Consider the following 24,778-nt stretch of genomic DNA (forward strand, 5'->3'; position numbering starts at 1 on the left):
GCATTTACTAACCTTATATCCCAATGTACTATAAAGTTGTTTCGAGTTCATAGAATATTACAACTTTTCAAAAATTACAGAAGTTTGTTTGTATAAAAGCATCCAAAAGATTTGTGGTCAAGTGGTCTAGTGTTTGTTTTTGTTTTCGTTAAGGTATGGTTTAGCTTTATCAGCCGTCAAAGCTTAGATGTCTAACGTCAATTATACACCAAACAATAAAAATGATTTTCTTTGTACTACATGAATTAATTTACAATAAAATGGTGATCAAAGTGAGCGTATGTATGTGAAGGAAATGTCTAAAATAGAAAATTGCGGATTAAGCAATTACTTTTTTGAACGCACGTTACCTACAATGAATTTTACTGTAAAAAATGTAAACAAAATCACACAACATATGTAGGTATTGTTTTTTATTGTGTAGCTGGAGTGTGCGCTTGATGGATAAAATAATCTTATTTGTTGTTTTATAAGATTGTTTTGTTTTTATTTTATTTTTTATTTATGTTTTACATTTTTGCTATCTATATAATTCATGCCACAATCATGTTTAGGTTAAGATTACGTCGACCAGTTTCGTTTTTGTCAAATGTTCAACGAACTTATACATACATATTTTGTTTCCATTAACTTAATCAATTTAAATAGAAATTGTAACCTTTGTAACGAAAACAAAAAACAATAATTCAGCAGGAATAGTTTGATTGTCTAAAAAACTGTACAACTGATCTCTTGCTTAATAATAAACCCACATTAAACCAAAAAAAAATATGTTCTAACCCAAATTCATTCCTCACTTTATTTCCTTTAACATTTTAATTATCAAATTATCTGTCCAAAACTTTTCTCATTTTGAAAATTAAGTGCATACTTCGATCAACACATTATTTCCTGTAGGGTGGCGGCAAATAAAATTACCGCGAAAATGATAAGCATAAAATCAACGAACGGAATCATCTTTGTTATATTATTTCGCTATTATGCATCAGATGTCCGATATAGAACGAGATAAGTACTTCACAATAAATGTATCAGTTTATGTTTATTTTAGTATTATATTATCTCTTATGAGTGACATTTAATCCTCCATACATGTGTTTCTAGTATAAAGCTAAACATTCAACGAAACTTATACATTTGATGTTTCCCTCTGTCTACTTTTGTTTTCATAAATTCATAATCCGTTTTCTTATCTACTCTTTTCTAATCTAATTTTTTTTTACTTAATAAAACTTAAATATTTATATGTATGTATTTTCGTACAATAACTTTCCTTTTAATTATTATTATTACTTTCTTCGTGTACAATTTTTACATCTTTTAATTTCCCAATACTCCAAAATGTTTTACAAAACCATCTGTAAGCAAAAATGCACTTTAAATTACAAGTTCTTGTTCAACTCTTGTACTTCAAGCACAAAGAAGTTCTGAAGGCCATTTAATAACCAATTAGCAATTACCATCGCATTAAAACTATTTACGGCAAAGGAAATAAATTTATCAACAGCAACAACATTCCTACCCGGAAATTTTGAAAATATCTTAAAGTGTTGTTGTCAGCGAGCACCAGAGTGCACATTCTTGTGATTTAACTTTGTTCAAATTAAATAAAAAATTACTTGACTAAAAATTGTGTCATCGAAAATACTGTTAAAAAGAACTACAAATCATCAAACAGTTCACTAAAATTAATTTCAACGGGTCCGCACTAGATCCGGTGGTATCGATAGCGCGCTGCAAATGAAGATTAATCAGATTTCGCTTCGATTTGTTTGTGACAACAACTGTTAGCGGCAACATACTTTTTCCATTTATTTTTCGTGTGGCGTCTTTCTGATCGCAACAAATTAAGCTGAATGATTTTCGAGAGTGATTAAGCTTCTTTTTGCTCAAATGCAACAAAACAGAACTAAATTTAACTGTTGAAGGTTAGAATATGATCTCTTTGTCGATTCAATTTCCAGCTTTGTCAACCTTTCTCGGTTTATTAACAACGCTACGCGACAAATCAGCCGCGGCCTTTGGCGCTTGTGACCCGAATTTTCCGGCGATTTTCCTTGGATGCGCGCTCTCCAGACAACAAACGGAAAATTCTGCGCGATCGACCCACTTTTACCTCGCCCGTCTCGATAACTAGAGGTCGTAATATCACACCGAATGATTATTGTTGTTACGGTTTTACGCCGACATTTTCCATGCCACAATCACTGTTAAGGTATGCCATTTATTAAATGCCGAATTTATTACACGTCCCAAATAAAAGTCACACGAGAACATAAAATTAGCACTCAATGTAGTAAATATTAATTTATCGAGTATGGCAGTAAAAAGATTTATGGATGTGTGTTTATAATGCCTTCTAATAACAACGTCGTGGGCATTTTACATCCATAATGTCGATAAAACGGAGGCGACAAATTGTCCGTGAAAACAGACGGGGCGGATTTTCACACGACCCAACGAAAATCTTCAATCCTGCCCGAATTATTTATCGAAATCGATCTTCTCCCGTCGACAGAAGGCGACGACGTTCTAAAAGTGTCGCCGTTAAAAATGCACAAATATTTACCAAAGTTAAAGTTGTAATAATTCGTCAAGGAAAAAATCGTAAAATCGCTTAATGGTCATCGTCATGCGCTACAATAACGGCTTTTAACAGAAATGTGATCAACTGCACACCGAATTACGCAACAGAATGCACCCGGAACGTAACCAAACAGTGTCTGTCGGCTGCATATCTGCTTCCGGAATAATTCTAGCATAAACTTAACACGGGAATTTAACGTTTTCTGGGAATTCTCTCGTAAAACAACGTACATTAAATGCGCCAGTTTTATTCCGATATAAAACGTAATTATTAATGAGTTTCGTTTCCACTAAAAATAAATTTTCATTCTATAAAAATATTAAGTTTAGACTACAAATTCTCCACTAAATGGAGTGTTTATTCGTGGACTGATGTGTCGGAAGACACATTTTCAAATACAAAACTTCTATTACCGACTCGATTCAACAGGTGGTATCTTTCAAATCTAAAAAAAGTAATAAAGCTGTCGTCTTGTCGACACATAGGTGGTAATATACACAAAAAAATGCTGTTTTTGATAAAATCGATTCTGATTTTGTAGCATTTTTCGTTGTTCGGGAGAAATTTCCAAAAGAATGAACCAACCTTCTGAACAAAATTAACTGTTTCCACTTTTGACTGACATGGCAACATTGCTCACATAAAAAAGAAATCGAAATTACGAGGTGATTCTTTAAATTTAACATCTAGCTGGCTATGACTTTGTTGGCACGAGAAATTCAGGCGAAACGTAGGGAGTAACTCAATTGTCACATTAACGTTCATTTACTTCAAAAGTGAGGTTTGGCTTGTTTACAATTTATTTTTGTAAAATTTACAATAACTGCTGTTATTGGAAATGTTGTCCTTGAACCTTTATACAAGTTAACTCGGCGCTTCGTATTCTCGAACACTCCAGTGAAGACTTGTGAAACACTTGCACATTCTTGCTCAATTCTCAGTTTTAAGTCGTCAATTGTGTGTATTGATTGTTTAAAGATGGTGTTTTTAAAAGGCAGCAACAAAAAATAATATACTGGGGTCAAATCAGGTAATCCAGGTGGATAGATGTGTTGTGTGGGAGCTAATCGTTATTAAATTCCCTTGGGTAATTTAACGTCATCGGAGCTGTACGAGCTGTTGCTCCATCTTGCTACAAATAATCATTATGTGACTCATCGGAGTGAAGTAGATTAATGAATTCTTCCAAAATTTTCTCGATACCGATCATTTTACCGAGAGTTTTAACCAAGTCTACCTCAATTACAGACACCAGGGAATTTTTCACGAAAAAAATGTAAAAATAAATTGAAAAAATTTAATTTTATCTAAGACCTATAGCCGGAACGTTATGGATGTGGATTGGGAACTTGTCGTTAAGTTGGCACTACCAGCAAAAGTAACTAAACGCGCCAATAAGGTTATTGAAATTTATGACAGATCTCACTAATGTACAGTTCAATCATAAGTTTTTAGCGACCTTGAGTTTGACAATTCATATCCAAAACATTTCGACTATAGCTTGTCCTGTAAACCCTTAAATCTATCCATCACAAAACCCAAATTCACCCGAAATATTAATTTCCGTTTCTTGGAGCCTAACTACTACTCCCAAGTACATTCGAGATCTAGTACTGCCTCAGTTTTATGTCATGTATGTCATACTGTCACGCCTTACTGACGAAGCTAATTACTTTAGTGTGCCAGCCATGTCATAACTGTCTTATTCAACTCTTGAAGCAGCTTAAATCGCTTAACCCAAACCCAGCTATCAGGACCGTTTCCAGTCATCTTCGACACCCGAGACTCCCAAAGTCACATTCTGTCAGATCGTTGCCCGGAATATACAACTCTGTAGGAAAAATTTCCACCCGGAACTTTATCACCACGATCGAGACGCTCACTTGTCACGAAACAAAAACACTCCCGGTTCTTATCTAATGACGTTTTCTATTGACTCGCTGCAAATTCGGTCCTGTCAAGGTCGCACTCTGTTTAGCACAGATGAATCACGAAATATCTAAAAATAAAACGTCAACCACTTTCTGGATTTGATAAGAACGGAAATCGTTGGATAAAATTAAAAGAAACGGAACGCATAATTAATTAGTCATTCTGACATCACGACTAGTGTGCAACATTTAATAAATTCTTTAATTAAAATGTTCGCTTTTACTCGTATTACAATTACTCACAAATTCTCGTGACCTTCCCCTGGGCGAATTCCGATATTCGCAAATTTACAAAACCGATTAAATCGAACGGACTTGCGAGTTGTGTTTACGATTTTCTCTCGATATATGGGTTATGCAAATTCTCGCGATACGAAAGGAAGAACTAGGAGTTTATCAAAATATTAGCTACAAATAGGTGAATTCCCGGTGAATTGTCAAGGTCCATCAGAAAATGGGTCAGTAGCGTGCACACCAGCTTGATTAAAAATTTTGATATGCCAATAAACGGTGATAAGAGAGGAACGGTTCAGATAACCTAATAAATTTTATGTATGAGGGTTAAGCGCAGCGAATTATAGACCACTTGTAGATTTCTCAGTGGCACATTTTTATCCAGTGTGCTGCACCAAGTTTGTTATTTTTTCTACGATAAGATACCGCGTTATCGGTGACGTAACGAAACGGAATCTTTCACAGTAAATTTAAATTGTACACATTCTATTTAATTATCGCCTTATCGTAACAATAATGGTGCTAAATAATTGTGGAAAAAGAAGTCACACGAACCGACAGTGTGACAACATTGGAACTTTCTTACGTTACGTTCCGTAGTAACTAAAAAAAAACACCGAACGTAACAAATCGCATAGCACACGTTACGTACGCAACTTCGTCATTTGAAACGTCTTATCTGGTCGAGCTTAATTGAATTCATAAAAACAAATCAATTTTATCAACAGTGTAAGACTGTAAAGGCCAGTTTACACAATCCACTTATCGCCGCGCCGGGTATTTTAATTACGGCGATCATGCACAGGTTTACCAACCAATTGACCGGACAAACAAGACTCGTTCCAAGTTTTTTTTATTCTTGTTTGGCTCCGCGTAAAAAAGATAAACAAACTACCGAATTCGCTTTTCAATTAGAAACGTCAACACTGCTGATAACAAATCCAACGAATAAACAACGCAATTGAAAGAGAAAAACGTGTCCATTGGACGTGTCCTGCAGGAGAAGATGACAGTGGCGAAGCCTCTCGTGCCTTTGAACAACGTTTGAAACAACGTCTTGCGATAACAAGACGATAAGCTCAAGGTCGATATGTTTAACCTCTTGTCTAACGAGGATATCGACAATAGTTGATACAAGCAACAAGAATGGCGAGAGAGAGAGACCAGGGGCGTCCCGAAGAAGAGGGCGCGAAACTGGGTTAGTTTGAAAATGGTGTTGTTTTGTTTGGGGTATGGTAGATGTGGAGGTCCTGCAAAGATGTATCTCGAGTTTGAAGTGATCGGGCGTGATGCCAGCCCTCGAAATGTGTCAAATAGAAAAACAATTGGGTTGTGGCAGAATTGCGGACTAATTAATCGGTGATTTCTTCGAGCAGCCATTAAGTAACTTTCTAAAAGTAAAGCGGAACTGATTGGTGCAAAACAAACATTCCAAGTAGGTTATCATCGAAGAAAATGCGCTTCTCCGGGGAGGAAGGTTTTGGTGCGGCGGTAGCGGCGGCGGCGGCGGATCAAAGTGGGCCGGGACAAATCGGTGCTTTGTAAATAGTGCAGAGTATATTATTAAAATGTTGCAAGTAAATGTAGGCTGTCCTCGTAATCAGCTGCGTTTATACCATAGACTGTACGCCTGTCACTAGCCGCGAATCGCGACGTTGCCGGATCGCAGCCCACATACGTCAATGTCAAACGGCCAGGAGCGAAGGCATGCGGAACATGCCCGTCCTTATCTGTCGACGGCGGCGATGAAGGGGCGGTTTGGGGTCGGACGGGGCGCTGACAGGCCCCCGACGGAGGCAAAACCGTGCGATCTAGATACCCACGGAGGGAAACAGTCGAGAATCGAGACCGTTACGTTTAGAAGCGGCAACAGCGCCTCACCGGAGTATCGCGTTCGTTCACACGAGATCGTCGAACAGCCGCAATGTTGGACGATTTGCGAAAACGGCGAAAATTCCGGGGGCCCGGGCCGTCCCGCGGCCGCGACTGTTCTCGCGAAAAACGCTCCGGTTATCAGGTGGCGGCGGGCGGAGGGGGGATTGTTTAGCTGGCGATAATTATGTCATTTGCGATCAGGGGGGAAGGTTCGGAGCCAGAACGTAAACATTGGAGGAGCGTCGGGAGGGCTGGGGCGATGTCAGCCGTCGGCGGCCCCCATCGACTTACCAGAGCGAAGAAGTTAGTGTGGCAATCTTCTAAACTGGCTCCGTTGGTTTGAAAATTTGGGTGCGTCATGCCTGATCCATTCTAGTTGATTTGATGGACACGACACAGAACCTGTCACAGCACACACGCGCGACTCAAAACCGCACTCCAAACGCCAACATTTACCGAGATTTTCACCTTTCGATCGCAACTGCAAAATGGCGGATAGGAAACAACAAGCCACACTAATTCAGCGCTTCCAATCGGAGGAAAGCAAGACCCGAGACATTTCACAGTTTCACCGTACGCTCCTATTCGCGACACACGTCGCCTGCGCGGTCGATGCGCCGGAGCGAACCGCCGATCCGACGCGCGTCTTAGCGCGCCGACTCGCGCCGATCTAGTCGACTGCGATGGCGGCGCTGATGAGGCATGGCGTTCTCAAAACCGTCCGAATCAAACCGAAAACCCAAGTAAATATCACATTTCCGCACCCTAGAGGTCCGCTGCACTAGCCCGGGCCCCGGCACGTCGACACGAGCCGCCACCACTCGCACCGTCTCCGACTGTCGCTTGTTTCAGGTGTCGGTGGGTTGCTTCGCCACCAAGGCCGAGAAGAAGAAGGGCATCGACAGGAAGCAGCCCCCTAGGATCGACTCTTCGGCACAGTCTCTCGCGGCAAAAGGGTGTGTACCTTTGCGACGTTCACATTGAACTGCGTCTAACGAGGGGAGCCATCCTTGCTTTCCCCGTGGTTGGGCCTTCGTACGCAAGGGCGCGCCACTCTACGGTCGATAAATTCGATACTGCGCGTGAAATACGAAAATCGAAGGCTGTGTGCCCTCCCGTTGAATATTTAAACGATTTTTTAGGTTCCTGAGGCCCCACAAGCCCTACACCCCGCCGCCCGACGTCGACGCCAGGCTGGACCGCCTCTTCCGCGACCTGCAAGGGGGCACGAGCGGCGAGGCGCGCGTCGGGGATCTCAGTCAGAAATTCGATTTACTCAGCGCCTGTGCCAGGGAATTCGATCATCCCGTGCCGAATTCGCTGTTGCACACGATGCAAACTCTAAACGACGTTAAAAACTTCTATCAAACTCCAGTCGATACAATTACACCCCTGGACAAAATGCGCGACATGGAGTTGCCCGAAAATTTGCATGTCCAGTTCGAATATCACCGATTCCATCCAGGTACTCTCGCGCTACTGACGCCAGTTCAAGTCTGAACAAAATTCTGTTTCAGAAACTGACACAATGTTCAAGGGACAAACTGCGTTTAACGGGAGCTCCACCCTAGTGACGGGGCTGAAATACAAGGATAAGTATAAAGGGCACATTCAGAACCAAACGTGGCCCTTTAATTCGTAGGTGTACAGTTCCAAGAAATAAAACTAGTTTTTAATTAACCTAACTTTTATTTTCGCAAAAATTGCGCCAATAGGTAGGCAACCCACCGCACATATCAAGAGGTCAAGACCAGGGGCGTAACACTCGTCGGGAATCGACACAAAATCTTATTTTCTTTCATCTACGCGACTTCCGTTTCCGCGTGATTGTTTCGATAACGGTGCATATTCCAAAAATCTTTTTCTTTAAAACCTGTACGTAAAAATATTATACCGCCCCGTTCCAAATATTGACTTAAATTGGGGTGCCTACCCTCGTCAGTTTGATTGACTTACCGCCGTAAAATTTGTATGACGTCGAGAAAAACCCGATCAATATTCTTGTGGGTTAAGGAAAAAACATTTTAAACAAATAGATATATTTGCAAGCACATTTAGGTATAAATAGTTTCGATAAATTACTTACGTATAAAACTAATCGTTAAAAGCGCAAAAATATGTAGTTTAAATCCATTTAGAAAAATACATAACAAAATTAAAATTTATTCAACTTTCGTCATTTACCGAACTTGAAGACGCCTCCGACTCCCTTCCTGATACTTTTATTTTCAGGCGCCTGCAACAAACTCACAGAACGTGTTCCAATACTCGCAAAAACTCAACTCACGTGTCTCGCGCCGAACAACATCCGCGCCTTGTCCTCCTCTTGAGGCGAGGAACTTTCATCGAGAGATCCGGTGTTCCGTTTGAGCTGCAGTTTTTGCTTGATGGCCTGGAACAAACTTTAAGACTCGCGACCAAAATCTCTGTTTCTAAATTACTTGTGAAAAAATCACTCGCTTGCTGTCGTTTCTGATCGCCATCAAGAAATCCAACCAGGTCCAGGTCATGTTGTGGTACTCCAGAGTGGGGATCACGAGCGACACGTCTCGTAAATCTTCCAGGTTTTTCTCCTTGTTTCCTTTGTAACTAACCTTGACGGGCACTTCCGGTATTTTGATGTAGACGAAAAGCTTGTTTTTCTCGGCGCGTTCCTAAACTCATCTTTTACACACAACATTCCACAGCTCAAAACTCTCACCTTCATTTTCTCCACGTCATCTACGTAAGGAACGTAAAAATTTGAATCTCTGTTGCGCTTCGCGGCTTTGGATCTTTTCGTTTTTGGTTCGCTGCCCCCGTCATCGCTCACCCTATCCGAATAATCAATATTCTCACTCTCTCGTTCGGGGAAGCAGAATTTCATCATCGTGCTGTAAAACTTCTTCGTCATCCCGATGGTCAACGGCACAAGATTTATTTCGAAGTGTTCCTTCACGGAAATCCCTCCAACTGGTTGCTTCTCCCTGCAAAAAACCCTCAACACTTTCTGAAACGATCCCACGTTATTCCAAAACTCTGCGACTCCACCCCGACAAACCTTGTACTCTATCGGCATCCCGTGTTGAATCTCGCTGGGACACAGCACTTCCTTGTAAATCTCGTTGGGCAAAAGATTCGTCATTCGCAAATAACCCAGTTCCAGGAGATGCTCGACGGAATCATCGCTCTTGGAGTTTTTGGTATAAAGAAAATTGCTCAACACTAAATCGGCGATTCCGATTTGTCCGTCCGCTTCCGTTAACCTCCACTGGGCATGTTTGAAGCAAATCTCGTTGGCTCTGACCGTAGTTAATGGTTTACCGCTTCTGGTAGTCGCTAATCGACTGTTCGTGAGCAACTGCGTTTCTTTGTAGCACGATAACATCATGTCCAGTTCTTCGCTCTGGGTGTTCAGTTGATTTTTACACTCGTACACCTTCAACAAACCTTCAATTATCTTATTATTTATGCAAACGCGAGAGGTTAGGTACCGATTTTTCTAGCCTGTGCATCTCTTGTATCAACTCGTCGGTGGGATTTTCCGCCAAAGCTTTGCTCACGAGGTAAGTTTCTTTCTCCAGCCGCCTCAGCTTGCTCACGGTGGTCCTCACCAACGTCTGCTGGTTCTGTATGGGCCGCCTCTGGTCTTCGACGCAGTACAGCTGCTGGAATCGCATCCTTGCAAGCTTCTCGAGAGCCTGCTTGCGGTGGGGCTCCACGTACAGCAACAGATTGTTGACGATGTCCAAGAGCATCGCGTACTGCAAGGAGTTGGTGCAGACGTCCAAATCGTAGTGCATCAAAGTGAAGGCGTCTACGGCGTTCTGCCGCCTGTCCCACGGCCCCACGTCTTCCTGCGGGGGCGGCGGGACTTCGGCTACCGCCTCCGGATCGACGCTGATATCGCCGTAGTCGGCGTAGAAAAACTCGCATTTGCATCTCGATACGATCCTTTGCAACTAAATTAAGATTTAATCGGTTATCGATTGGGGGTTAACGAACTAACCTGGCTCGAACTGCTCGGTCCGACTGTATCGCTGACGACGGCGCCTACGGACACGCCGCTCCCGACCATGTTCGGTACTTCGGAGGGTTCGGAGATCTGCGTCGACTCTTTCTCTTGGATGTTGTCGACCGTGAGCCACATGATGTTTTCGTTGACGGAGTCGTTTTCGCCAGCATTGACAGTAGCGTAGTACTGCATGCACTCCAAAATGCCAGTCCAGGTGGTTTTGGACACCAGAGTCCTGTCTTTCCAGACCGGACGGTGGATTCTTTGGATTATCTCCGCTTTGGCGGCGCTCAGGATTACGTAACCTTTGGTTTCACAACCTTTGAGCAGGACTTGTGCGTTTACGAGGGCGACTGGAAGGAGTTGAAAGTGTTAGATCGGGCAAAAGCGGCTCCCATTAATTTCTACAATTTAGCCAAACTTCAAAATGCTTTGTAAACCAACCATTGTACAGTTTTATTTTTCTCTAAATGTTTATACTTATATTAATTTTTCAGAATAAAGTACGCTGGATGTGCAAGACAAAAAAAAAAACGCACCGAAACAAAGTGCAAGGCATGCAATTTGTCATGTTGCAAGAAATGTTTCATACCCTGTCATCCTTAATACAATGATTCTTCCATAACACATTTCGTTTAAATTTAATTGCACACCTGCAATATAAGAATATTATTTTATGGAACCATTACGTTGCAAAAAACTTCGAAGAGTTATTATGGATTATTTGTGCCCCATTATCGTGGCAAACTGAAATAAAATTTCCATAATATAAGATTACAAACCAAAGCGTAGATGCTTTAAATCTCGATCATTATAAATAATTTTCATTTAGACACGACGGGTTTAAACGACGTAAATTTTGCATTGCTGTTATGCAAGATTTAAATTTAAAAAAAAGTTACGTCTCAGTTATGGTTAAAAAATTCTCTTTGACGCGTGTTTTCTTTATGAAGGTTTTAAATGCAAAAGATATTATTTAAACATTTTTGAGTGCCTAACCAATTATTCTTGTTTATCTAAAATAAAAGTCCATTCAATAAATGTCTGGACTGTCAAAATCAAAATTGCAGTTGTTAGGTTGGTTAAATCACTAGTTATTTTCATATTACCCAGTTGTTATTTATGATTTTTTAATTTTTCAAACTATTCATTTGTTTAAATTGACACTGTCAAATAAATTGTAAAATTATTTAAGTGTATTTTGTAAAAAGGTTAAAATGGAAAGTTCAAAACGAACTAGGGTGGTTCTATTGGCGCGAGAGAAGAGGGCCATAAGAAATTATTATGAGGAACAAACAAAAAAGTGATAACAACGGGAAGAAATTACAAATTTGTGCCAAAGCTGCTCCAGTATTGTTACCTAAGAATTGGTGTTCGTTCTTGTGATTCACAAATCAAAATTTTGGAGAGATAAGTGTTAATCAAATGTTAAATAATAAATGAAACAGATTAGTTTATTTTGGATGATTTTGGTTGTTGTTTAATTTGTTACTTGTTTTCAGTTTGTCGCGTATTTTTTATAAACTTAATTATTGCTCTAATTCATTTAGTTGCTGCATTTCACTTCAAGTGTGCAAAGCAATTAATGATTCAAAACATTTTTAGTTCAATGATTAAAAATGAAAACATAACCTAAATATATTTTGTAACTAGATTTTGATGTCGGTACACTCTAGCGAAAATGTTTTATATACAAGTACAGTCAAAACAAGCATTTTATTTAAATTTTCATTTTGACAGTCCAGGAATTTTTTGAATTTACTTAAAGTCCATTCGTTTTAATCGTCGTCTGCGCTGATCGTAATAACGTTATTATCGTTATTATCGGCGCGGACGACGGTTTTAATAAACAATTGTCAAAATGTTGTCAAGGTGGTAGACTTGTCAAAATGTCAACCCTAGTTATTTCATAAATCAATCTTGGCATCTCTGAGTGTCAGCCAAATTTCGTCCTTTTGACATGCGCAAGATTTGTTTAATATAAAATTCAAAATTGACGAAGAATTTAAAGTTGAAGAATGGCTTCACGTAAAAGGGGTACAGGTCAGTCGCTTCTTCAACGTGAAAAGATGGCAATAGTTCGATACTGCAAAGAATTGGAGACGGAAAAACCATGAATGTCGATGAAAGAAATTTGCGAGAAAGCTGCTCATATTTTTGAAGTAACCTATTTCCTAGTTTTTTCATTTTTCTAATATTAAACTAGTTTTTGTCTTTTATCTTTCAATCCACATTTTATTTAACCGTTCACATTTCCCGATTTATTGGATTTCAAGTAAATATTCCGTACAAACCTTCATTTCTCCTAGCTAAGTTTCAAGACGCAACTCACTTTTAAGAATCATTAAACATCATAACATTGCTTTTGATGTGCAAGGTCTTAACAGATATAATTTTTCTGTAGGTACTTGCGTACGGGTCGCTGGATTTGTGTAATTGCGATAGAAAAATGTCAAAGTCTCAAAGTGCAACATATACATAACCTCAATAAATATCTAGTGTAAAAACCATTATACATCCGGTCTATAAATACGATATTCTGGGGAATCTGAGGTGGTACAGTCCGGTCTTATAAGAATTTTTGACATTGACAATTGTTTATTAAAACGAATAGACTTTATATATCATATCTTTTAAAAGACAATAAACAAATTGTACAACGAGCGCCAAAAGTTGGAATCATGGAAATATTTGCTATCATGTTTTCAAGAAAACTAGGGGTCAATTTATTTTATTTTTGTGGTGAGAACTTCGCGTACCTAAAACAGGCCGCGAAATCCAATTTCGCGGCCGTTGCTTTTAAAGTAAATGTTGTGTACACCTTGGCCGCGATACTCTTAACAGCCTCGAAATTGTCCTATCGGCCGCAAGCAGCCCCGGCGACAATTTTTCTCTCAGTACGTTTAAGAACGATTTCGCGGCCTTGATATACATACAAATAACCATTAATGCACTTTAGAACCATTTTTTTTTTATTATGTAGGTTTTTGTGAAGGGTTTTCTTTTTTCTTTTCTTAACTCATGTGTTATCGGACCAGTACTTGCGCAGAACTTTTTTACAATTATTCTTTCATCGCAACATATTTAACGTACCTACCTTACGACAAAATCCCAAAAAATATACACTGTTGTTATTAACCAACGACCAATCTGTGTCCACAAATATGATTTTTTTCATTTAATTTCAATACCTACTTCACGTTGTGAAAGATCTACATTTAGGAGTTCATCCCACAAACTTACTTTGCCAATTTTTGTGCTGGACGTCGTCCCCTTGACACGCCTGCACCCCTTGCATCTGCTGCTGGCGCGTCACCGAAGACAAGTCGTCGCTGTAAACCACCGCTTTATTGTCAGCCTCTGCTATCAACTGTTGCAGCATCGTTGCGGCATGCCCCGACTGCAACTTGCTACTCGGCGAGTGCGCATCTTGCGTGGACGCCGCAGCTTGGAGTGTCTGAATGGAAGAATTCGGTGGCGTTCCCGGAGCATCCGTGTTCCTCCTCTTCAACGGAGTGGTGTTGTCCTTACGGAACGCTTTCAGACCTTCCGTCGACAGGTTCTTCTTCATTTGCTGAAACCTACACTTACAAACGTTGCCACGATCTGCGCACCACCTACTTTGTTCTTCATGAAGGTGTCGAAGAGGGCGAACGCGACGTTTCGGTTGCTCTTCGTCCAAGCGCCCCTCAAGTCGTAAACCACCAATCTGTGCGTGGGAGTGTCTTTGTTCCGCTCGCAGGAGTTGTGTTCTCGATTGGGTACGACGGTTTCGCGGCCGTAAGACACCTTCGCCACCGACAAGCAGTAACACTTCTCCACGGGTTGCCTCAAGGACATCGCCTCGATCTCCGAGTCTTCTTGGAGGGCGCTCTTCAGCCAGATTTCCGAATCGTTCAGCTCCGAATTCATGTAGACTATGGACCACTCGGCTTTGGGACGATGGGTGAGACCATCGTCGATAGGTACCAACGACAACATGTGCTCTAAAATTGTCCCATCACTCAACGCAACTACAAATCGATCGATTTACTACCAGAGCTGGACGAGAGTCGCCCCCCGATCAGCTCGCACCCTCTCTGCATCGCGAACGACATCCAGTAGCAAACCTGGAACTTGTGCAGACCCATCAAGAGGTGGACTTTCTTGTAGTGTCGACTCAACTGAATTTTTCTCGGTCTCACGTTATTGAATATCTTGCCCCTTTTAGTCGGTCTTGTCACTCCCGACAAAATCAACTTCAAATTCTCTATCCACCTCAAGGTACTTCCGTAGAGCACCAACATGGGACAGTCGAAGTTCGTCGCTTGATTGGACACCGGTCTCGTCTCAAGCACGATGCTCAAATTGACGTTTTGCGAGCGGAAAGCTCTGAAAGAATCGTGCACTTGGTTGCTGGAATACTCCGGGATCTTGTCCGGAGCGCACTGGATCACGTTGTGGTGGTCGTTGGGATCGCCCAGACACACCCACTGGATCCCCAAGATCAGCTTCAAATTGGGCAAGTGGAGGAGTTGACAGTCGTCGTATTTGGAGGCGGTCCTCACGAAAATATTCAAATCTCCCTTGTACACGAATTTGGCTTAAATTTTAACAATTTAGACGTCGCGTCTGGACAGAATTGGGAGTTATACCGTTGGTCCAGTCCATCACCACTTGATTCCAAGTCAACTCCATTTCTTCGGTGGTGTTGTACGGGTCCAGAGACGCGTGCAATAAAACCGTCAGTTGCTGGACCACCATGGTCAAGCGGCCGTGCAACAAGAGCCGCATCTTGTCCCAGAAGGACAGCGGCGGCGATGGGTCCCGAGATGGGGCCAAAATTTTCTCAAAACCTACCAGTTTTGTGAACGTTTGAATTTTAACAAAAAAAGGAGAAAAGTCGATTTTCAAAGAAATATTTATTTACGCAACGCTCCTCGCGATACTCACTCAAGTTGCATTGGGCTATCACCGGTTCCCAACAAGGCCCAAAAGCGTAACTGTACGACTCCACCTCGCAGTTGAAGTCGTGGTAGAACTTCAACGGTAGCATGCCCCTCTCGACAGGAAACGGTTCGAATGGTTCGCCCAAATTGACCACGACGGTGCGCACGGCTTAAAAAACATCTAATTATTGCGATTTGTTATTAATCATCGGCTTAAGTGTTATTTAATAACATAATTAGCTTGTCGCTGTACAAATCTATTGCAGCGGAGAAAAAAATATGATGCACAATCACAATAACGACAAGGACATTTTAGCGATCGATATAAAAATGGATCAAACTGGAGTGCAATTCAGACGATTTCAACATGACGGTCGGCGCCAAACTGATGTGTTTTGTCTTGTCGGTCTTTGTGGTGATCACTCTTGCTGAAGGAGAAAATACCGGAGGGAGAATTCGACCAGGAAGTGTAAGTATGATGTCAGTTGTAATTCTTGTGGTGGAAATATATTTTTTTGAAGAACGTTGTGTCGTCGAATGCTGTGAAAGCACACACTGCTGGACAAATCATGGATAAAATAAACAACAAAGTTCAGAAGGCTGAAGAAAAAGCTGAAAAGGCGGCGGGTACGGCAATGGATGTAGTGAAAACATACACTTCATAAAAACAACATAATAAAGCACAACGCATTGAAAAGGTGTATTATTGTTTTTTTGTATTTCATGATTCTGTACAGCTTTCTGAAGGCATACCTTACAACGGCAAGGTTAAATATTTTTTGTAATACAATAAGATTCCAGACGAGACCGTTGTTATTAAATTAACAGAAACATCTTAATAATGTCTTATCTCAGATAACAATAATTATTACGCAACATCCACATAAGTAAATTACAAGTAAGGTATGCTCGGAAGGTAATTTAATCATACTGCAATTTAATTGTCTAACATGTCAAATTTAAAGATATGTAAAAAAAATAGTGAAAGGTGAGATAAAAGTCAGTCTTAAATATTTTATAAATAAGGAAAGAATCGTTATTCTGTACAAAGTTTACAAAATAATAAGGTGTCGAGGAACTGAAGTCAATGAATAGGTATGTGTGGACATCGTCAGAAAAATATAAATAAGTGAATAAGTTGTTTTTTGCATATCGTAATGAAAGTGGAACTTTTTTACACGCAAAATCGTAGTGAAAGTAGTACTTTTTTACACGAAAAATCGCGGTGAAAGTAGTACTTTTTTGAATCATTTTATTCCATCTCCTTAGAGATGATTGTCAAAGCATACCTATTTTTTTTGTTGTAATTTTTCATAAATCTTTTTAGACCAAATTTCTCAACTTTTTTCGATATGCAAAAAAAATGTGTGTACAACACGTTATGAATGTCCCTTTTTTCACTTATTAGCTTGATTAACGAGGGCGTAGCCCGAGTTAATCAATCTGCAAATTCATGAAAAAAAGTATGACTTTCGTAACTAGTTGTACAAATAACTATTTCTAAACATCCAACGTCTTACAAAAAAGGGAAATTTGCGTAGAGCAATGTCTCGGATTAGTCGGGACAGTCCCGGATTTTAGAGCTTGTCTGGTCCGGTTTCCTAATTATCCGGGTTACAAATTACAAATGCGAAATTATTAAATTAAACGAAAAAAATTAATAATCTCTCAAGAATATAAACGAAAATGGAACGACATAGAAACAAAAGAGAAATTATGTATGTGACAAGATTTGTTTTCAACAAGAATGTTTGGAAAAAGAATTACAATTACCTGAGTGCGAAGTTAGCAAAATAGCACCCGTGAAATTAGCTAGATTGAGATATTTAACTTAAAAAAAAACAAATTCCAGTGGGTAATACTTATTCGCCTTATGGAATTATGACACTTTTTTTTTTAATTTTGTTAGGGTTAAAACAAAATGGTTCACCCTAGTCAAGAGTACTGTTTCCAATACTGAAGTCGAGTAGTTCATGACAATACAACAGTAAAAGATACCTATTAAATACATCAAGAATTAAAATGAAAAAGCAAAATCTGAGCGAAGAAAAAATTACACAAAAACAAAACAAAAAATTCCTGGCATTAAAGACGAAACTTAAGTGAGACGCATGAATTTCCATTCCAATACAAATTATTAAATTCAAGATTTTTTGTGAAAAATACAGCGTGAATTCGAAATACGTCACAATCTTGAAACTCCAGGATCTTCAAACCAATTGTAAAAACCCCGTGCATTCAGTTTTGGGCTATAGATCCGCATAAGGACAGAAAAGCCATGTAAACTTCAACCACAAAAGTTGAGTACGCCACTGATATCACGTTAGGACGGATAGTAAGATTTAAAAAGTTATCGAGTGCAACGCAAAAAAGGTGCAAAAAGTTTTGTTACGCGGGTGCTAGTACCGCGTGTAGATTAGTTGTTTTCAGTGCGACCTTCGGCTATTGTTTGGTTGTTGGAGTTTTGCGTCTCAGTGTGCCATTATCATGGAAAATTATACCAATAGTGAAATGACCGATATGGTACTTTGTTACGGAAGTGCAGATGGTGTTGGCTTAAGGGCACAAGCTTTGTATCGCGAAAAGTTTCCGGCGCGTCGTGTTCCGCATTCGCAAACATTTCTGGCTGTTGTCTACGGGAAAATGGTACTTTTCGATTGCATTCCTCAGCAAGAGTTTTGCGAGTGATTCAAATGTGCGTTGATCAACCTGATTTTATGAGAACAGTGTTGTTAACGGAGTTTTTAACACCCATATTCATCAGCGCAAGTCCCGGACGATGCAGCAAGTTTTGCAAAGGTTCGGGATAATCTACATCGAAGGGCACAGGCGTGTATTAGAAATCACGACCGACATTTTTTGAAGATTGTGTCTAATAATTGTAAGCACGGTAGTTGTGGTTTTTGCTTTGACTTTTCCTTTCACTTGGTTTTCACTCTTAATGTTACACGTTTTAGCGGCTGTGTTTAAAGTGTTTTTCCGGCTATTTCATTCAAAACAAGGTTTTGTCACTCTCGGTTTTTAAATGGTTTTTGCGGATATTCAAGTTTCGATTTATTAGAACTTTCAGAAGCGTCTTGTTCGGGATGGAATTAAGTTAAATTGGACTTTATGAATTTAAAATGTTTAACCACATTTTCTGTTTATTCACTTCCTGAAGATCCTGGGGTTTTAAGATTGTGACGTATTTCGAATTCACCCTGTATAAACAAGTGAAAAAATTGTTTTCTAAAAATCCAACGTCTAACAAAAAAGGGAAATTTGGGTAGAGCAATGTCTCGGATTAATAGAGACAGTCCCGGATTTTAGATCTTGTCTGGTCCGGTTTCCTAATTATCCGGGTTACAAATTACAAATGCGAAATTATTAAATTAAACGAAAAAAATTAATAATCTCTCAAGAACATAAACAAGAATGGAACGACATAGAAACAAAAGAGAAATTATGTACGTATGTGACAAGTTTTGTTTTCAACAAGAATGTTTGGAAGAAGAATTATTAACTGAGTGAAGTTAGCAAAATAGCACCCGTGAAATTAGCTAGATTGAGATATTTAACTTTTTTAAAGAAAAACAAATTCCAGTTGGTAATACATACTTATTCGCCTTATGGAATTATGGCATTTTTTTTTAATTTTGTTTGGGTTAAAACAAAATGGTTCACCCTAGCCAAGAGTAGGTACTGTTTCCAATACTGAAGTCGAGCAGTTCATGACAATACAGTAAAAGCTATCGAAATACATCAAGAATTAAAATGAAAAAGCAACATCTGAGCGAAGAAAAAATTACACAAAAACAAAAAAAAAATTCCTGGCATTGAAGACGAAACTTAAGTGGGACGCGTGAATTTCCATTCCAATACAAATGATTAAATTCAGGATTTTTGTGAAAAATATGTGGTGCGACAAGCAAATGACTGACGAAATTTATTTGGAGGAATGTTTAAAGAAGCAGTTGCTTTCATTAGGAAAAAAACGAAATTTTCTTGTGATAGGATTTAGTAGCGAGTCATTAATCATTTCATTATGCAAAGATAATACTATTATCTCTGATTTCTTTTCCACTTAAAATGCAACTTTATGACCTTGCACCAATCTTCTTTGGTGATTGCTTTATTATGATTAATTTTTTTAGCAATCTGTGCTGATTTCTTTTTGTATTCTTTTTTAAAATATGAGTGCGTTAGAGATTTTATATTATTATTGAAAATTTTCTCTTCCTTGTACATACATAGTAGGAAAATAAATCACACGTTACGATCTTTATCATATTTATTTTATCTCTCTTGCACAACTGTCTTTTGACTTATTGCAGCATGTTTAGGGAAATAATAATTTAACAATGAATGATTGACATAAACCAGTTTTATTGTCGTTTTATTTTTAAGTTGAGTTCGATAATTGATAAAGCAAAAAATTTAATACAATTTAATTAAATATGTAATACGAAAAACCATTTGCTACGTTTTTTTTTTTAATTAAAAATGCACTTTATCAGGTTCCTAACATAATACAATTTTTAAAAAACTCACCATTGATTTTTAATTGTTCTAAAAAATCATGTATCACATAATTACCGCACAAAATGCACAGATTTTTACTGTGACATAATAAAAGAGCTGCTTTGTGATTGATATGCCGTGTATTTTAGTGGCTGGTCGGTTTTGCCGGTAAATTAACAACACATTAGGCGCAGTTTTAGCAAAATCCATTCTTGTTGTACATTTAATGACATTACATATTTGTCTACAAAATATTTCGATACTGGCTAATGATCATTACTACAAATACAACGAAATAAAATCCCATCAGATTAGAAAAAATTACATCCTGTATAACATTTGCAAGGCCACAATTCCCGATTTTAAAAGAAAGAAGCGGATAAAAAATTCCAGTTGATATCGAGCAACAATGGCAACTGTTATGAAATGCGTATGCCTTGCCATCCTCATCATTGTGGTACTCGATATGACAGAGGCTCAGAACAATAAGAACAACAACAATAAAAATAATCGTAAAGTGAGTATTGATTTATTTATGTAAAGATAGTTTATTAGAATTATTATGAAAGGATGGTGCTTCACTAACTTTACCAAAAATCCCCAACAAGGACAAAATCGTGGAGAAAGTAGTCGACAAAGCCGCAGACGTCAAAGAAAAGTTGGAAGGCAAAGCTGAAGCGGTGACCGACATGTTGTCAAGCGCCACCCACCAATAAATAAAAGTACCACCGAGAAAAGATTTTTAATTCCTTCCTGTTTTCTCTTTCAAGGCTAAGAACACCGCGGTCAGAAACTCCCAAAAAATGAGCATGTCTGACGACCTCATCGACGCAGTCATCGGTTTTGTCTTGGACATGGTCGACACCGCTCAAGGCGTCATGGACATGGCCGGAGCATTCGGCCGCAAAAAACGATCCGTTTTGTCACAAGCACTGAGAATCTAACTCTAATAAAGCATTACTTTCAAGTCTTACCTCGTCTCGGTGCCACCTGTTCCGCCCCCGCTAGCTGTCCGCAAATGTAACACTGTCTGATGTCGAGCAGAGGCTGCGGGAAGTCCCGCAACTGGAACTTCCACTCTTTGCAGCGTAGCGAAACCACGCGACACCATAACGTCGTGAACTCGAGCTTCTCTTCGGGCCAAGGACTGTCGCCGTCGATTTCTTTCATCACTTTTATCACGTTTTCGGCGCCGTGAATGGACGGGTCGGCCAAAATCTGCAAAATTCAAACGACGTGACATTAGGCGCGAGTCAGGTTGTGTCACTTGACACACACGACAGAGAGCGCTGCAAACTGACACATGTCAAATTGATGATGTTCCGTGCGATTAAATGATTTGAGTTAATACAGTCCAGTACCATGATCTCCATGTTGGTCATGTTCCACGCGAAGAGTCTCGTTCTGGGTGGCACCGCTCTCAACATCTGCTTCGACCTCTGAATGTAAATCTCTGCGTTTTTCTTCTTCAAATTGTTATACAACTCCTCCACTTTACCGGCAGGCAAATGAAGATGCGTCTTGCACAGCTCCGCGACCTTCTCTTTCAACATCTTTTGCCGCTTGAGACTTTCGTTGTACTCGTCTTCCAGAAGCTCGAAGTTGTCCCTCAACTTCACTTCAAACGGGTCGTCGCTCATTTCGAAGAGAAACTCTTTCACATTGATGAACAAATCGCTAGGTAAGGGACTGCTCGCCGTGAAAGGAATTTTCTTTCGATTGTGTACGATTTTCAACCACTTGAACACCGACACGAACTCGTTCTGTACGGCGTCGGCGTAATTATGCTCGTACGGAAAAACCGCCTTGAAGAGGTCGACCGAGAGGCCCCAGGTCTTGTTCCAGGCGACCTTAAAATTCTCATTATCCAGGCGCTCGTCGCGGATCAACTTGTTGTCTTTGACTCTATGCAAATTGATGCCTTTGATTGTGAAAATGTCAGCGCCGTCGATGGAAATTACGGCGGTGTTGTTCTGAACCGACAGATCTTGATCCCTCTTAGACACATTCAGTGTATCTGCAAAAAAAGTTCGCAGACCCAAAAAAAAAAAAAAACAACAGCGCAGAACCAACCGATTGAAACTTTTCCAGAGTATTTTTCCGAAATCTCGATGTGGAACGCGAAGAGCCCCATGACGGTACAATTGTAAGTGGTGTCGTCAACATGTGAATTTTCCGTCAAGGCCAAATTGAGTTCTTCGCGAAGCTCGCTGAGAAATTCGGTGATGTCTCTGACAAGAAGTAGCGCTTTCAGATGGAAATTCGTCGACCAATAAACCGTAATTTCCTCCAAGAGATTTATAGTGTTTTTACCACTCTTGTAGTCGACTTGAGCGTGCTTAACGAACACCTTATAGTTGGAGATGTCTTCGGTCCGTATGCAACAGTAGTAAGCGCCAGTGTTATTGATTGTGAAAATTTTAAACTCCTCGAATTGGACATTCGTCGAGTCCAAATTCTTGATTATTTCAACCGAGTTCAACTGTGTGACAAAATATTCTGCAAGTGAACACTTATTAACTCCCTTCTCTTATTTGACCCGCCGCTGTACTTCACCTGTATTTTGCGACTGGAAGAAACAATTAAAATGATTGATCACCATATTGACATACAGTTGTGGCGCTACGAAATTTGTTGCGACATGATTATTAGTAGAATTCTTCGGTCCGTCCAGACCGTACTGTTTGAAGCACCTGAAAATGGACAAATCAAATTTGGAGTGGGAACATCGCGCGAACTCTACTTTATCGCAAGAAGGACCCAGTCGGCCAACTCCAGCGACCATTCCAACTGCACCATGTCCAAAAACGAGGCAATTTCCATTTCGTGATTCTCATGAGTGCACACTTTCACCAGAACCTTGACGAAATACACTGGAGTCCCCCAAATGTGCATCTTTTTCGAAACGTTGGAGTCCTGATTCCACTCCTTGAAGCTCCACCAGAACGACTCTATCAAGCATTCGGTCTGCCAGTGGCGGTCCAGCAGCAGAAGATTGAAAAAATACGAATTGTACGAGGGTCCTCGACGCTTTTGCGCTTGCTCCAGCATCAGCTTGACATGATTGAAACCCATGGAAGAACTGTGCCCGCTCAACTTTACAGTTGCCGATACTTGAGAAAACTCGGCGCACACGTTGATGACTAATTTTTTAATAATGTTTTCTATCAAGGAATTCCCGTTGGTGCCGTTAACGGCACCGGGGGAATTGTCTTCTTTCAGTTTTAAAAGCGAAGGGTTTTGCTTGTTCTTGAGGAAATTCGAATAGACCCACCTGTGTATTACGTCGTGGTTGTACATTATCAACAAACTGTTCATTTGAAAATAAATATTGACGATTTCGCTCTTGAGTTTTGCGTCGACGTTTAGCGTCTTCAACGAGAGAAGTTTCTCTCTGCTGTTCTGGAGTTGCAAATCCGCCATAAAGAAATTAAACGAGACTTGAGGCGAACTCCCGGACATCTCCGTTTTGTTAGACCTATAAGTCAATGATAATTTCTTCAAAGTGGAATTATACTCGATCTGACTGTTGTCTTTGACACCCTTTAGAGAGGTGTCGTCAATTTGTAGATAACAAACCTATGAAACACATTTTTCACACCGTTACATAAATCACGTTCAAATTAAATACCTTTGGTATTAACGGTAAAATTCTTTGCAAAAAATCGTCTTCACCGTGATCAACTTGATTGATTTTTTGATTGATCTTGTTACTGTGGGCCATATTATAAAAGCTATCGTTGATTATTGAACTGGTTTGAGACATTTTAAAGTCAAGTTTCTAAAATTTAGCGTCATTCTCAAACCACAAAAAATTACTTAACCTACCTCAACTGAGAGAGGACCTTGGGCCACTAGAATCACATCCATGGATATCCCAAACCTAAACTCTGCAAGACAAGTCTCTTTTGATTGGTTTTCTGCATGCCTCAACACTTTTGCTGATGCATCCATTAAATTTAATGTAACCAATAGCAACCTTGCATTTTTTAGAATGCTACCATCAAGTCTTAATTCTGTAGCTGTTGCATGAGTGAGACATCCTGGAGTCTCAGACCGCAACAGCATTGCCGACACATTATGGACATGTATGGCCATAAACTACAATCAATGTGTGACTTGAAAAAAACCTGTGATGGGTATTTACCTGTGCAAAAGTATTGATAAAGTGTGGAATTTTTTTATCTCTGAAATCCAAAGAGTTACGGCTGTTTTCAGCCACAGACATAAAATCAGAATTTTCGCCAATATCTTTATTGATGCGCACATCTTTTACCACCAATGTGACCAATTTGGTCAGTTCAGAATTGAGAAAACTGCTCTTAATGCTGATCTCATCAATGTGCTAAAAATTGCTCATTACATAATAAGTACACCAAAATAGTGATGACTCACTATACTGAAACCATTCTTAGAAATGTAAATGTCACATAATTTCAAGTAGGGCAGTCTGATACTGCCTATTTTCAAAGAAACGTTGTATTTTCTTCGAAACAGCCAAGATATGATGTTTCTGAAACCCCTGGAAGCGACACAAATAAATTGCAACTAAGCCTGTGTAAATATTTACCATGATATAATGCAAATTAGGAGGACGAATGCTGTGATGAATATCAGGAACCCTCCCATATTCCTAGATAAAAATCGGTTTTTGTCTACGATGACACCCGCATAACAGCTCAATATTTACAATAAAACGTCAAATGTCACATTTAAAAAGCAGGGTCGC

General features: G+C 39.7%; 3 protein-coding genes and 1 long non-coding RNA gene across 8 annotated transcripts in view; 2 read left to right on the plus strand and 2 right to left on the minus strand.

Annotated features, from left to right (window-relative positions):
* Window positions 1-7,061, minus strand: part of skd (mediator complex subunit skuld) — a 54,352-nt gene extending 47,291 nt beyond the window's left edge. For all 3 annotated transcript variants that reach the window (XM_069057782.1, XM_069057781.1, XM_069057779.1), the window contains exon 1: window positions 6,919-7,061. In XM_069057782.1, the coding sequence (XP_068913883.1) occupies window positions 6,919-6,987 (69 nt within the window). In that variant the 5' untranslated portion in view covers window positions 6,988-7,061. The remainder of the gene's footprint in view (window positions 1-6,918) is intronic.
* Window positions 7,062-7,230: 169 nt separating this feature from the next.
* Window positions 7,231-8,307, plus strand: mRpL50 (mitochondrial ribosomal protein L50). The gene is made up of 4 exons (XM_069057794.1): window positions 7,231-7,370; window positions 7,480-7,583; window positions 7,770-8,092; window positions 8,145-8,307. Exons 1-4 carry the CDS (start codon window positions 7,311-7,313, stop codon window positions 8,267-8,269), a joined length of 612 nt encoding a protein of 203 aa, XP_068913895.1. The 5' UTR covers window positions 7,231-7,310; the 3' UTR covers window positions 8,270-8,307.
* Window positions 8,308-8,649: 342 nt separating this feature from the next.
* Window positions 8,650-24,778, minus strand: hob (hobbit). 2 transcript variants are annotated; one of them, XM_069057777.1, is made up of 22 exons: window positions 24,620-24,778; window positions 24,445-24,571; window positions 24,197-24,394; window positions 23,878-24,150; window positions 23,681-23,830; window positions 22,793-23,628; window positions 22,606-22,742; window positions 22,123-22,548; window positions 21,411-22,066; window positions 21,024-21,267; window positions 15,554-15,718; window positions 15,256-15,456; window positions 14,658-15,203; window positions 14,243-14,607; window positions 13,865-14,195; window positions 10,616-10,974; window positions 10,101-10,568; window positions 9,668-10,045; window positions 9,329-9,616; window positions 9,069-9,281; window positions 8,915-9,019; window positions 8,650-8,863 (listed from the first exon to the last, which is right to left on the minus strand). In XM_069057777.1, exons 1-22 carry the CDS (start codon window positions 24,676-24,678, stop codon window positions 8,804-8,806), a joined length of 6,585 nt encoding a protein of 2,194 aa, XP_068913878.1. In that variant the 5' UTR covers window positions 24,679-24,778; the 3' UTR covers window positions 8,650-8,803. The 2 variants fall into 2 exon arrangements, with proteins under 2 accessions (XP_068913878.1, XP_068913879.1); XM_069057778.1 differs by lacking the exons at window positions 8,650-8,863; window positions 8,915-9,019; window positions 9,069-9,281; window positions 9,329-9,616 and having other exon boundaries at window positions 9,918-10,056.
* On the plus strand, window positions 15,714-20,999 carry LOC138138066 (uncharacterized). 2 transcript variants are annotated; one of them, XR_011161953.1, is made up of 4 exons: window positions 15,714-16,018; window positions 16,071-16,644; window positions 20,396-20,566; window positions 20,619-20,999. It is a non-coding gene; the product is annotated as an uncharacterized lncRNA (long non-coding RNA). The 2 variants fall into 2 exon arrangements; XR_011161954.1 differs by having other exon boundaries at window positions 20,820-20,999.

The sequence above is a fragment of the Tenebrio molitor genome, chromosome 9, assembly GCF_963966145.1.
Source record: "Tenebrio molitor chromosome 9, icTenMoli1.1, whole genome shotgun sequence".
NCBI classification, from domain to species: domain Eukaryota; kingdom Metazoa; phylum Arthropoda; class Insecta; order Coleoptera; family Tenebrionidae; genus Tenebrio; species Tenebrio molitor.